At 43.1% G+C, this 14,478-nt stretch overlaps 1 protein-coding gene across 1 annotated transcript in view; it reads left to right on the top strand.

Moving 5' to 3' along the window:
- The window catches only part of itga1 (integrin, alpha 1), a 49,186-nt gene that overhangs the window by 14,352 nt on the left and 20,356 nt on the right, over positions 1-14,478 (top strand). Inside the window, exons 2-5 of the mRNA XM_037117008.1 lie at positions 5,090-5,210; positions 9,039-9,148; positions 12,515-12,603; positions 14,099-14,213. Coding sequence (XP_036972903.1) covers positions 5,090-5,210; positions 9,039-9,148; positions 12,515-12,603; positions 14,099-14,213 — 435 coding nt within the window. The remainder of the gene's footprint in view (positions 1-5,089; positions 5,211-9,038; positions 9,149-12,514; positions 12,604-14,098; positions 14,214-14,478) is intronic.

Genomic DNA, 14,478 nt, shown 5'->3' with positions numbered 1-14,478 from the left:
TGCCACTTGGAACAAAATATCTCAAAAACTTTTACCATGAGATTTGTTCAGGGCATTCATGTTCCCCTGAGGATGAATTGAAGAACTTTGGGTATCCCTATACTTTTCCTCTTGTGCCACCAAACAGTGGACACATTCGTTCTTCACTAAGATAAATCAGTGACAATTTGATTAATATTCATTAATTTGGTACAGATATTCATTGTCCTTAGAGGTGGGAACCCTCTGACTTTGGCGATTTGTGTTTTTTAATGAAATGTCTTGACAACTATAGCATGGATTGCCATTAAATTTGGTGTAGACATTCATGTTCCCCAGAGGAGGTTTTTGAATCCCCATACCTTTTCTCTTGCACCACCATAAGGGTGATATTTGTTTTGTAATAAAATAACAATTGGATAGATTTCCATAAAATTTTGTATAGATATTCATGGTCCTCAGAGCACTGATTACCTTAACATTTGTTCAGAAATTCATGTTCTCCTTCAATTCTCCCGAATTGAAGAACTTTGGGTATCTCCTTACTTTTCCTCTTAAAAAAACAAACAAAATAAATCTCAACAACTATGGGATAGATTTCTGGTACAGTTGGTTTAGACATTCATGGTGCCCAGGTGATGAATCCTACCAACTCTGATGATCCTCCAACTGTCCTTCTAGTGCCAGCACTCGATCCACATTTGCGGTTTTGAGTGACGTTTCATGTAACTACTGGATTTATTGCATAAACGTGCATTTTCCCCAGAGGATAAATTGTGAAAACATGATGATCCCTTAACTTTTCATCTAGTGCCATCAGCAGGTCAAAATTCAAATTTTCCGACATGGTTTTGACCTATAGTCCTGTTTCTAATATTGCTGCAGCTTGTCTTATTTATCTCTATCTTCCTCTGCCAACAGATATTAACGCTAAAACTCAAAGGAATTTGGCCTTTGTGTTTTCCTTTGCATGAAAAGGCACAAACACGCCTACATTCATGGCCTCTTGCGTCCACTACACACCCACATACTGCGCGTGTGCCAAAGGAATGAGCAGCGAGTGAGCAGAGAGCCAAATAAGAAAATTAAGTCAGAGTCAAAAGACCTGAAACCAGACAGACCATCAGCTCGTGACTTACCATTCCTGGAGTGATTAGAGGGGAAAGTGTGGGTACAAAACAAGAAGATATTGAAGAACAGGTTGCTGAAATAAATCAGAGGAGGATCACGGGAAAGCTGCGAAAGAAGTGGAGAAGAAAAAAACAGATAAAGATAAAAGAACAAAGCAGGAAATCTGGAAATATTTCAGCTTCATAACTTCTTCAACGCTCTAGGCTGCCCTCGTGGTCACGCCAGAATATGAAGCCTCTCTCGGTCGTGCCTCTTGTTAAACACCAGCACATGGTCCATGAAGGTCCAGGTCCCACCCAAAAAGCCCCTTTTGTCTTTTTTTCCTTCGAACAGGTCAGACACCAGTCCGTCATAAAAACACGAATCCATTCTTTCTTTGACTCTTACTGACGTGTCATAAGCGTTATCCAGTTTCTGAGCCACTACAGATGTTATGTTACAGATGCTTATTTTAATTTTAGAGTATTTGTTTTTAACTGTCTGTCTTGTGTCAGCTTTTACGACTGACGTGTGTTTCTTACCACACCTGATTGAGTTTGAGTTTCAGGCTCACTTAATGACTTTGTTGCCTGCAGGTGCTGATTTGTGTTAAGCCTTAAAGCTGATTATAGCTGGTTGGATATGTTACAGATGAGCAGGTGCCGGTAGGGTGTGTGTTTTTACTGGTGGCTGAGTGAAGCTTTGAAGCCTACAGGTGCTGACTTTGGGGTCGTATTTATTGCTGTTTTGATGTCTCGCAGGCCAACAGGTGCTGATCTGTGCAGCGTTTCTGCCCCGGCTGCGTCGCACAGATCGGACTTTTTGCTACCCGGTTTAAGGTGTCGCAGGATCGTTACATGCTGAAATGGAGTAGTTTTGGTTTTGATAACAGTGTTCGAGAGGGCAGCGGGGTTTTATTGTGGTTAGTGTGGCTGACAGACTGCCAGGATCACTCGGGACGCATGGCGCTTGACCATAAACAGACTCATTGGTTGGTCATTGTAGTCTGAAGGCTTTGATATTCAAACCAAATCAGATCAGAAATTGCTGGTGAGCAAGAGGGAGATTCTGTTTTACGATAAACAAGGACACATATGGACTGTACTGTATCAGCCGGGCCTCGTATCTTGAAACAAGAGTCTGTGAGGCTGTATTCAGAAACACGACACTCACAGTAACAGTGCTAACATGCTCATATTCAGCAGCTATGATGTTTAAATGTTCAGTGTGTTGAATTTAGGGGAATCTATTGGTAGAAATGGAATAAAAGTGTTTCCATTTGTGTGTGATCACCTGAAACCATGAAACGATGTTTTAAATGTAAAATTTGAATTCTAACCTCACGGTGGTGACAGGAGACGAAGTCAGGGCATCGCCACAGTTCTCAAAGTCATCTTAGATGGAACTTTTAATTTGTGTCCTGAATTTATATTTAGCTGACTTTTGTCCAAAGGGACTTAGAGTAACGGCGGTGGCTGCCATGCAAGGTGCCAACCAGCACATCAGGAGCAATTTTGAGTTCAGTATCTAACCCAAGAACACTTAAACATGCAGACCAAGGGAATCGAACCAGCGACCTTCTGATAATTAGACGCTGGCTCTACCCCCGAGCCACAGCTAAAGACAATTTCAGGTCCATAGCCAAACAGTGTCAACCTGGTGGTAGCACTAGAGACACAGAGGGTCACCGATGTCTGAAGGGTTCATCCTCTGGAGACCATGAACGTCTGTATTAAGGTTTCACGTCAATCCATCCAATAGCTGTTGAGACATTAAGTCTAGAGGTGCCGCCCCAGCTGAAACAGAGCCATGCAAACACCTCCTCTCGCCTCTTACCACGTGTAACAGAGCACAACATGAACCCTCCTGACAGTGATGGACAGCTTTATATGCCATTCCCTCAGAGGCTCATGAGGCCGTTTCCATCCACAAAAGGAGAAGCCCCCGCTTACTGGTTTTCCAGCGCAGATGTTCGGCCAGTCAGTTGCATAACTCGCTGGTTTTGATTTGGGCAGAACAGAGCCAGGAGACACCAAACACAGCAGGAACGCGATTGGTACACGCTAAAAAAAGACCTGTCGGCCAATACACAGAGGACGTCCTCGAGCAATTTACCTCTCAGGCCGGCGTGACTGTGAACTGCACTTGAGCTCAGACTGTGATAAATGGAAAGGGTCTGGTTGGCTTGAAGCCATCTTAAATCAGCTAAATTAGCTCTGTGTGTGTGTGTGTGTGTGTACGTTTCGGGTTTGAGGGGATGTCTATAATCAGGTTAATAGGAACAGGAAATGGAGCTTCTCTGAGAGCTGGAGAGGGGTAACAGAGGAAGTAGAGAAAGGGGCGAGGGAGTAACGGGGGGATAATATTTCTTGGCTTGGATTCCAGTGTATGACTCTGCAGGTCTGCTTCTCTCTCTCTCTCTCTCTCTCTCTATCTGTCTAGCTCTCTTCACCAGAGGGGAGTGTGGAAAGGGTAATCTCATATGAAATCTAGGTGATTAACATCTTAACATTACTGGATGATGACTGGCAGCAGTGTGTTTTCGTAAGTCCTCTGTTTATAAGACGAGCAGCGCGAGGAGCTGGAAACAGACCTGATTACATGTAATTCATGCATCTAATGAGTTACGGTTCTATCCCTGAGTGTGTTGCTGTCCGTGTCTCCTTCTACTTAGCATGAACAAGAGGCTACACCGCTTTGTCCATCTGTGTAATTATAAGCTGATATTTTAAAAGAAATATTGTACAGATGGTTCGTCCAGTCACCTGCCAAGTATTTTTTAAGAAAGCAGCCCTTTTCCAAACAGTTTCCAAGGATGACTTTTGGGATATTTTGACCCGATGGCGATGGTTTGAAACGTCAGAGCATCACCAGAGTTATTACAGTCGATCCTGAGGGGAATGTGAATACATGGATCAAATGTCACGGCAGTCCCCTCCAATAACGGTGGCGTTGGAGGAAGCCAAAGTCATCAGGGCTGATCCTCTCGGGACCATGAATGTGTCCACAAAATGTCATATTACAATCAAACAAGCGTCGACGTATTTGAGACTGGACCCAAGTGGTGCACCGGCTGACCGAGCCGTCGCCGCTTGCTCTCCGGCACTGGCGTGGATGAAACGTCTGTAATTACTGTGGGAGCCGAGTCCAGACAACATATGGTAGCTCTCTGTTTTGTTTGGGTCAGACACATCAGCGTCAAAACATCATCAAAGAACAAATAGCTGCTTTTTTTTTTTTTTTCTTGCGCCTCCATGTATGTGGTCTCTGTCTGCACGGTCTTTTTTTAAACCCCTCGCTCCTCTGCACTCCCTCGCAAGTCCGGGAATTGAATAAATTGCGCTGGAGGAATTCCCTGCCTGGGTCGATATAAAGAGTGTCATTGTCGTTGGCGGCACAATGAGACACGGATGGATTTATATAGAGCCTCTGTGATATATACTCAGCTCGGTGGCAGACGGACGCGGACCGCGCAGCGAGCAGAGAGGAGGCCATTGTCCTGCAGGTCACACTGGACTCCGACCAAAGTGCTTCACAGTGATGTTTGAAATTCCTCCAGTGTCCTCCAAAACTGACTCCCGTACAGTTAGTTCATCACCATCATCGTCATCTCGGTTCACCATCTCTACACAACTAAATATCTCCAATATCATCTGATTTATATAAATATTGTGGCTAAATGACCAAAATATCTACCGTTTATGAATTAATCTATGACTGGATCTGTTTATTTTCCATTTCCGGGTTGCATCTCAACTGTTTTCGTTAAGAGTGTTTATTAAAGCGGACCTCCTCCTCACTGACGTGGCTTCCTTATATGAGAAAATTCATACAATCGTCTCTTATTTCAGGATTTGATTATTTATGTATCCCTCAGTATATTTAATCCAAACTCACACAGCAGTGCAGCAGATTAAGAAAGTCTCATTCTGTTTAGTAAACAACATTCTCCTGCTTTCTGTTTAACCTTTTTTTTTTTCCTTCCCTTCCGGTCCTGCAGCGCTGCTGGCCTGCGTGTTGTCCTTCAACGTGGACCAGAAGAATGGCTTGTCGTTCGACGGGCCGCTGGAGGACATGTTCGGCTACACCGTGCAGCAGTTTGAGAACAGCGAGGGGAAATGGTGAGAGTCTTAACATTCATCTTTCATTACGACGCAATTTCCTCCCCGTCTGGCAGGTGCCGAGTGAAACGCGAGTCCGTTTCAGGAATGAATGAACCAGTTTTGAGTTGTTGAGGCGATTCTCGTGATTTTACACTTAAAGTATGAAGGTGGTAGAAAAGAGGAGCCATTCCTCTTTTGATTTTTATTCCTTCCCAACTGTATGTATGAAACTTTCAAGACAGTCCCCTCCCCCTGGGCTTATGCTCACAACCAACCAGTGCTTTAAGTGGAACACAAGGCTTTAGTATAATGTGATTTTTTCCTACGCGTCAGGGCTTCTCATGCTGCCAGTACACTTGTTTGCTTTCTCCATCATCCCCGGGACACACATGAGGTGGCAGCGCCCAGATGGACCGTTCAGACAGCTCGATGTGCCCTGTCAGCTTCCAGCCTGCAGGGATCCTCACCGCGTCCATTCTATTTTTGAATATATATTTTGAGCGAATCTGGCAAGAAACCACACCGATAATCTGTCAGAAATGGTGTCACTGCCGTTGATTGTGTTTTTCACGTATTTATCCCTCGAAAGGGAGCCGCAGACTCCCTGCAGATCATTACGGAGGTCTTTGATGATTTTAACTTCACTTATGCAGGATTAAAGCTTTATGATATGAATTTACGAGGTTATTATAAAGATCAGCTATATGTGTCGGCCTTATCGACCAGAATTTACCAAAAATGTCAGTTCTTTCTCCGTGACTCGACCATGGCTTGAGCAAACATCCTCCATTTTTTTCTTTAGCGCTTTCACCATTTAAGGAGACACAAGATCTGGAAATGTGAAAGCAAAAACAACAACAGTATATCAAGAAAAAAGCTTTTTATTTTTGTTTTCTTACGCGTGGCTGAGGTGGACAAGTTGACGAGCGAACAGTGATATAATGTATCATGACATACAGGAAGCATGACGACGTTTCCCCGCGCTGTTTACATTCATTTGAGGTTTCACTGGAACTCTTGCTCAAAACATCATGTCCCTGCACCTCTTCTTCAGAAATGATTACTGGCTTTCGACCAACTGCTGGTAATCTTGTTGCATCCAACGTGCAGACGAAGGTGTTAAAACAAGCAGCGTCGAGTCTTTTGTGCTTCCTCACGAACTCCTACCTCTGCTCCGGTGGTCCTCGTCATCATTAACCGAGTGTTTTTAAAGAGGGGGCCTGGCAAAAACAAATGTTCTTGCCTGAGAACAATTTATTAAACCAAGATCTGCAGTTCGGTTTAATTCAAACCCACAACATTAGGAAAAAGGGGGGAAAAAAAACCCAAATTCACCTGTAAAACTAAATGGAGGAGAGCGCACCAGCTGCTGCTGTAATGAGGATCTTTCCTTTACTGATCCTGCTGTTAACCATAAACTGCCCACCAGAGTATCCGCACACCGAACCTTTAAATACACTGAAACCAAGCGTCCGTGTCTCTGCTTTCCGTAACTGTCTGGGAGGACATTTTTAAAACCCCTGTTAAAAGCTATTAGAGTGTGGTTAACGGCTCTCTTCTCGACATCGCTCCTCCGATTACTCCAACCTGTTGTAACACTGACTCGTTCCCACGTGTCTGTACCTGGTGCAGCTCTGCAGCAATGATCTTATCAAGCTCTTATGAGATCAGTTACGGGGTAATACACTCACCGCTAATCAGTGGTGCCAGATGTGACTGAGCCTCCAAAGACTGTTCTCTGGAAACACCAATTGATCCCGAGAAAGCACGGTTTTGTTCCCGCTCGCGAGAAAAAGTATCACCCAGATAAGCGGGTCCGGTAAGAGGAGTTGTTGGTGAGAAATGAAGCGGGGCGAAGCAGGCAGAGAGCAGAGGCGTGAACGTTTACAGATGACTAAAGGAAAATGAAGAGATAAAACAGAGCGTTGGGGAGAATCGAAGGCAATAAAAACAGGAGATGATATGTAGCCCGCACTGCATCCATGTGGGAGACTATTACGGTTGACTAACATGGCAATCACGGGATGATGTAAAGCGCAGGTTGCCGCAACTGGGAGGCGGCTGATTGGTCGCAGATGTCTCCCCTCGACCTCCACCCTTCAGCTCCACGGTGCACCTCAGCAGTGCGGAAAGGTGGATCGGCTGCACAGAGAAAACAGCGGTGGAGGCGATTGAGACATCCACTCTGGGTCACACCACGAGTTTCGTCTCTTCTCACGAGACTCTCACGAAACTGTTGAGTTGCTGCGCTGCAAAAAATTCTCTGACAAATAAACACGTTTCGATGTTGTTTATGTACAGCAGAGAATGTAAGAGATCTCTTGGGAAGTTTGCTATCAAACTAAGAAAATCATACCATAAAATGACTTGATAACATTTCTTGGGAGTTGGTAAACTCGATAAATAGTCGGTAGTGTTAGAAGAACATCTTTCTTGCAGGGAGTTTAATGAACTGATCGATGGCAGTTCATCTTGGGGAAGCAGACGGCTAGCTTGCACCCCTCCTAACATCACTTTCACAAACACACCAACCAGATGTGCGCTGGAAATCAGACTGGAAACGTAACCACTCAAGTAAAAGATGGATTTTCCTCAAAAAGAAAACACACATTATGGATACTACTTACACTGTGATATCTAGATGTTTCTCTACTGGAGAAGAGACAGTATTTCATATCAAACTCACAACCAATGTTAACTTCATGAGTCAAACCATTCCTCGTCCAGGTCACGCTTTCAGGAGACAGGACAGGAGACAGGATTTAACTGGCACATAAAGGGCACTTCAGTAGAAATAAATGACATCAAGCTGATTATGTCGCTACGCTTGCTTGCATCACATGCAGTTAGCACAAGGCGTTAGTGTAACTAGCCTTCATATTTAATGGACTTATATGAGCATGGTCATTATTTATGCTAATGCGTTTTACTTTAAATCAAGTTTAATGAGTTGATTTTGGATAAGAACACACATGCATATATTGTATGTGATGATTTTCGTGAGTTGACCTTTTTGCAGTGATGAAAGATGAGAAACAACACACACACTCATGGCTCGGCGAAATCCTGCAGTCATTTAAAAATCACTTATAGAAGAATTAAAAGAGTAATCTCTCACCTCCTTGAGTGTCTGTCATGAATCAATCAGTACATTGTGGTGTTTCGCACAGGCAGCGGAGAGCGTGTTGTTGTTGTTCCACTCTGAGTCTCGCTGCAGATGACCAGGGCCCATTTCAGTTCAGGAATGTTAATAGGCCTGAGTGTTTGGACGAAGGCAGATGACCGACTCTTTTTAGCATCAGTTAACTGACGGAGTGACACGGTGTTATGAAACTCACACTCACGCATGTGTGTGTGGCACAGGCGGGCGTGCAGGCATGTGCGTACTGTACATACATGTCGAGTTCAGACACACACACACACACACACACACACACACACAATGAACAAGATACAGTAAAACTGCACCAGTCGCCAAACATCTGCAACATATCACACATTAGAATGTAATAAGGTTCAAATTAAGTGACAATAAAGTGTTTTTTTTTTTTATTACAAAATGATTGGACAGCCATGATTCATAAGCCAATTATAATAAACTGTAACAGCTTTATCTGCCAATCGGCTGTTTATGTTTAATTCAACTCGAAAAGTATAATTAAGGCAAATCTAAATTGTTGTGAAATTTAAAAAGTCTTCCAAACTGGCTTCCTGCCTGCCAGTGTTTAATTCCCGCAATAACATTTGGTTTGTGTTTGTTATCACAATTGTACAACTGTGATGCGTCTGTGTGGCTGTTGGCAGGATTTCTAACGAACCAATCGCAACTGTTCTTTATTTGCTCAGGGTTCTGATTGGGTCGCCGCTGTCGGGTCAGCCGGCCAGACGGACAGGAGACGTCTACAAGTGTCCTGTTGGGAGGGAGAACAACAAGTGTGTCAAACTGGAGCTGCCCAGTAAGAACACCGCGTGCATGTTGTGTCTGTTTGAATGCTCATTAAAGGGTCACTCCACCAATTTTACACATTAAAGTGTGTTTACAGGGAGTTCAACTGTGTATGTGTACAAGAAGTAAAAATGCCTTTTGTGGCTCCAGGGGAAGCTGCATGTAATCAGATACATTGTGTGTGTGTGTGTGTGTGTGTTGCATTGTGGGACACCAGGTTTTGAAAAAGAACAAGAATGTGTTGGGGAAAAAAAAACGTGGTATCTCTGGTTCTCCTTTTTAAACTGAGAGCAGCGCTAGAACACTGGACTGCTCTTCAAATTCTAGCATCTACATTACCCACAATGCAATTTAGCCACTGCATGACATCACTGGAGATAATTTTACCATTTTTTCCCCCAAAGTTTGTTGATATTTTTCAAAATTAAATTCTTACAAGTGCACCTTCAATGGGTAAAAATGGTAATTGCTTTTTCTGCTCACATGGGTGAGGAAGTATTTGTATCCCTGTCTTTAGCAAATATTGAAATGACCAATCACTCATTACAGCTTCTTAAATGTGAATATTTGCAGTTCTTCTCAGCTTCATATAATTGTAAACTAAATATTTTGGGATTCTGGGCTGTTTTTGGGACAAAACAAGACTCCTCTAAAGGTGGAACAGGCATTTTTCACTGTCTTTACACATCGATTAATCTTGAAAATCACTGTGATGTTATTCAAAGAAGAAAATTAGTATTTGCAGCCCTAATATGTACTGTATTGTGGACAGTTTTTGTGTATTTGAACTACTGTGTATTTAGATCTACTGTATATCCGACTGGGTCTCATGGGGAGGAAGTGAGTCCCATCAGAACAGGAAGACAGTAAATAAACAAGGTTTTAATGTTTCATCCTTCCAATTATATCTTCATTAAACAGACAAACACAACTCAGCTCCCGGTCAGCAGTCCACAAAGCCTCTATTAGTGCTGTAAGCTGGTGTGTGCAGTAGAGCTGCACACTAACTCTGAGCTCAGGGATTAAGACTTTTCAACACCTCAGAGTTACAGTTCTCCCGATGTTGGTAGTTACTGACTTCAAGCGCTGATAATACCATCAGGGCTGGAAGTGATACTCTCCCTCCAAACTGGTGCAGAGTTTGTTTTATCTCAGACGTTTGAGACAAGCAAAAGCTGAAAATCTCACAAACTCAAGTTTAGTCTGGAAAACATCCCCCAGGAAATCGATTGAGTCTGGCAGCCGGAGCCAGAGCACTTTAATGCAGATCTGGTGGATACATGATGCAAAAACCGAGCAGGAGGAGTTGATGTCTGATTGAAGGAAACTGCTTGTCAGTCACATCTCAGCAGAGTAATTTCAGTCCGAGCCCGCCGACGACGCCCTGCTCTCCCGTTGCCAGGCCCGTCTCCGCAACGTTTAGACTAATCCAGCATGGGAGAGAAAAGAGCCAAACCATAATGAGCAAAGTTAAATTTGTGCGGTTGTCATGTTGCAATTTTTTTTTATCATGTTTCCGTCAATGAATATAAAAAGTGTTTAGACCAGGACTATTATGCATGATGAAATTCTACAATATGTTTACTCTGTGTTTGGAAAATTGGATCCAAATGACAAACAATAAACAAATCTGCACAATTGCTAATTCATGCTGCAGACTTGCAGGCTGAAGAAGTGCTTACAAAAGGAGGTCATCTTAATGTGCTGATCTTATACTTTTTTTTTACAGAAGTATATTAGATAGTTGAATAATGAATATTAAATGAAAATATGAAATACACAAAGCAAAAAAAAAAAACACATTTGAAAAAATATATGATTCTGCCATTTTCAAGATCACACTGTTCATAGTGCTGTGAAACTTTCTTAGACATTCTGAGGGGTTTTATTGTCATTGCTTAAAGCTAACTGGACTAATAAAGTTGTTAAAAATATTAGCTTGTTCAACGTCAATTTAATAGTCTTAAGTTTAAGATGTAAATTGCACCGCTGCTGATATACGGCTCACTGTCACTTCTCTCCCACTGCATTTTGTCCCCAAAGTCATAAACTTGGTCAGAGCTGCTGTAAATCACCTCCTTACTTTACCCCCTGTCGAACCATGTGAACTCTCACACCACACTGAGCTGGGCCTTCAGCCTTCTCTTCTGAGCCACCGTCCTGGTCCAGACAAACTCTAGTACAACTACCTCCATGGCGAACTGAGCTATGAGCTAATTAGCTAATGTTAGCTAGCTACAGCCAAGGATAGCAAGTACAGAGAAGCAGTTGTACTCTGGCGAAAAGCTGTTTCCTGCTGTATTTTACAAAGTACACCTATGAGTAGAAGCCCTTTTACAAACGGCATCTGACCTGTATTTTTCTTTAATTTTCAAAAGGTCATCCAAGACCAAGCGGGATTGTGTGATAAGTGATTTGTTCTGATAGCTATCTAAAGTTCACAGTTCACTGGAAACAAAGTGTTTATTCTCCTCTGCTGCTCCACAGAGCTGCTCTCAGTCCCACGTGAATGTGTCATGAGGTGCAGGATCTTAGTCCATGTCACTCGTTTGATCAGATAGAATAAGAAATAAGGAAAGGCTATATTCAAGCGAGCTTATTTCACATCAGAGTTTAATTGTGGCGTGTGAGATGTATAAAACTGTACTTTACTGTATAAAATCCGAGTGAAGCGATAAAAGGATCTCCTCATCAGTTTTTCTCAGGAGACGGAGGAAGGAAATACGGATAAAGCGGGAATCTGTATTCACACAGATAAAAAATGTGACTAAACTTATGTCATTAAAGTTCAACAGACCACACTTCTAACTGCTAACAGCCCTGCTGCATGTCTCTTCAAAGGACGGCGCATGCCAAGGTCATAACTGGCTGCTAATGAGAATCAGCAATGGTTGAATATCAAAAAAATCCCCCAAGAGCTTGATTTAGAGTTAAAATGGCATGTGAATGAGTGGGAGAATGTGTGGCTCCCCGAGGACAGAAAAAAGTCAAGCAGATTGAAGCAACAGTTTGTCATAACATGCTAATTTTAGCCACATGTTGTGATTGCTTAATGATTCGAATGCTCTCTTTTCTCTGTCCCCGAAGCCACGATATTTATCAACACAACATTTTGTTTGGTTCTCCGCTTCCTTTATTCAATACAATAAGCTACACGACGAGGGATAGTATGGTAAAGTAATGAAAAGTGCTAAATTTAGCTACATGTAAGTGGTTATTACATCTAGAAAGAAGAATAAAGAGGAGGTCGGGCGGTTCTCTTCCTATGGGAAAATACTGAAGAGGAATTTTCTCCAGCTGTTCTCTCTCTCTGTTCCTCTCCCTCTCTCTGTGTGTTTGTCTCACTCTGTTTATTCATCCATATTTTTTTTCTTAGAAAACACAACAGTCCCGGACTTAGACGAAGTCAAGGAGAACATGACCATGGGAACCACACTGGTGACCAATCCCAGCGGAGGCTTTCTGGTAAGAGGGATGCTGCTTTTTGTGGTATATATATGTAAAAGTGCTATACAGTAAATCCTCCATCACGTCCTCCAACAGAACTGCATATTTTCTGTAAGAAAACTGGGCAGCGAGCGTATGTTCTCTGGACCTTTGCTCTCTGTGGAAACAGTGGACTCGACCCGCCGTGTTTCCCAGTGAGGCTTCATGTCCTGGGAATGTAACAGGATGCTGTGAATCAACTGTATAAATGCAGAGATGTACGTGTGTGGGAGGTTGTCACGCCTTGTAGGTTTATGAACCCCAGTAAAACTTTATTTGAGCATGAGTGTAAGATTATTAGGGTGTGAAAATGACCCCAGACTAGTGGTTGATAAATCTATTTCAATTTACGCAACATGTTATTTGGTTGAAGGAAATATAATGTTGGACCCTGATGACAGGTCCTGTACAGCTGCAAGTGTAACTGAATCCCTTACACTAACGCCTAATGTGGTTAGCATGCGTGTTAGCACAACTCTTCTACACCATGGCTGTGTTTTGAGCTGTAACTCAACACCGATAAGAGTAAAACATTTGACAATTTGAACAGGAAGAGAGCTCGATATGTTACACAATCTAATTTCCTATAATTATAGTCCCATTAACGTTAGCATTAAGCAGCTAACATTAGCTGATTTGTGATGATGAAACTTCATTAGCCAGTAATGCCCATCGACATTTAGCATGTTAGCATGTCAGCGGGAATATGTTAGCGTCTTGACATTACCATTAAGCAGAGCCAGATGCTAACGAAGCCGTTAGCACATTGGCATTTTGGATTAAGTTTTCTAGTCTGAAAGGTGAAACCGACGCAGAAGTGCCTCACAGTGAACTTGAAAACACCAAATGTACGTAACACGCGGATCGCGTTCTCACCTAGGCTACTTCTTGAGCAAAAAAGCATCATGCATAGAAATTTACAAAATTTGATAGGCTACATCTGAACAGGATGAGTGCTCCACCCGTCGCGCCCAAATATGGCCACTTGTTGCTCCAAAAAAACAAGATGGCATCGGCGGTAATGCCAAACTTTGAGGCTCTAAAATAGAACCATGGTGGGTGGACCCTACACTTGCGCTAACAAAGCCCTGGACTCTTGTTCTTGTTCAACTCCTGTTGTAAGAGAAGCACTGAAGTTTTGCAGCACGCAAGGGAATCTGAGGAAATGAGGCTGAGGGATTAGTAGTTGTTATTCAATTTTCCAGTTATTGTTGGTAATTTTGTAGCCTGGACTTCCTTGCAGGCTCAAATTCTATGTTTCTCTCATCTCTTCTTCTCTCTTGGAGAAGTAAAGCATGAAGGGCTCTACAGTGGTTTTTAATAGTCTCTGTGTAATCCTCAGTTTTAGTAGTTCTTTCCTCCTCGGTAGCCCTGAACCTCCTCTCACCCGTGACCTCATACTGGTGGAAAACTAACCAGTTGTAGTTTCTCAAGCAACTCAGTTTGTTTCTGTGTGTGTTTCCTGTCTCCACAGGCCTGTGGTCCTCAGTACGGCTACATGTGCGGACAGCAGCAGTATATCTCTGGAGTCTGCGCGAATGTCAGCTCTTCCTTCCAGGTCCTTAACTCCATGGCACCGGGCGTGCAAGGTACGCCGAAATGAGACACGGCAGATCAACAAGGGGATATCGTGACGACGATCCACACAAATTGCCTGTCGGGGATAAGAGATTACGATCTACTCCTCATAGTAGTACCACCCAAGATCCTGACATCACACTCGCCCTCGCTCAGCCGAGAGGGAGATTAGAGCGTTCCTCTTAATGTAAACTTGTCTGCGACCTCATCCCGCTCCGGCCCCACCCAGCCCAGCCCCTTCTGCTGGGTTGTATGCCCAAGTTAGGAGACGGTTTA

The sequence above is a fragment of the Acanthopagrus latus genome, chromosome 12, assembly GCF_904848185.1.
Source record: "Acanthopagrus latus isolate v.2019 chromosome 12, fAcaLat1.1, whole genome shotgun sequence".
Lineage (NCBI taxonomy): Eukaryota > Metazoa > Chordata > Actinopteri > Spariformes > Sparidae > Acanthopagrus > Acanthopagrus latus.
The sequence above is the reverse complement of the archived record's forward strand: the minus strand, read 5'-3'. Positions and strand labels throughout refer to the sequence as shown.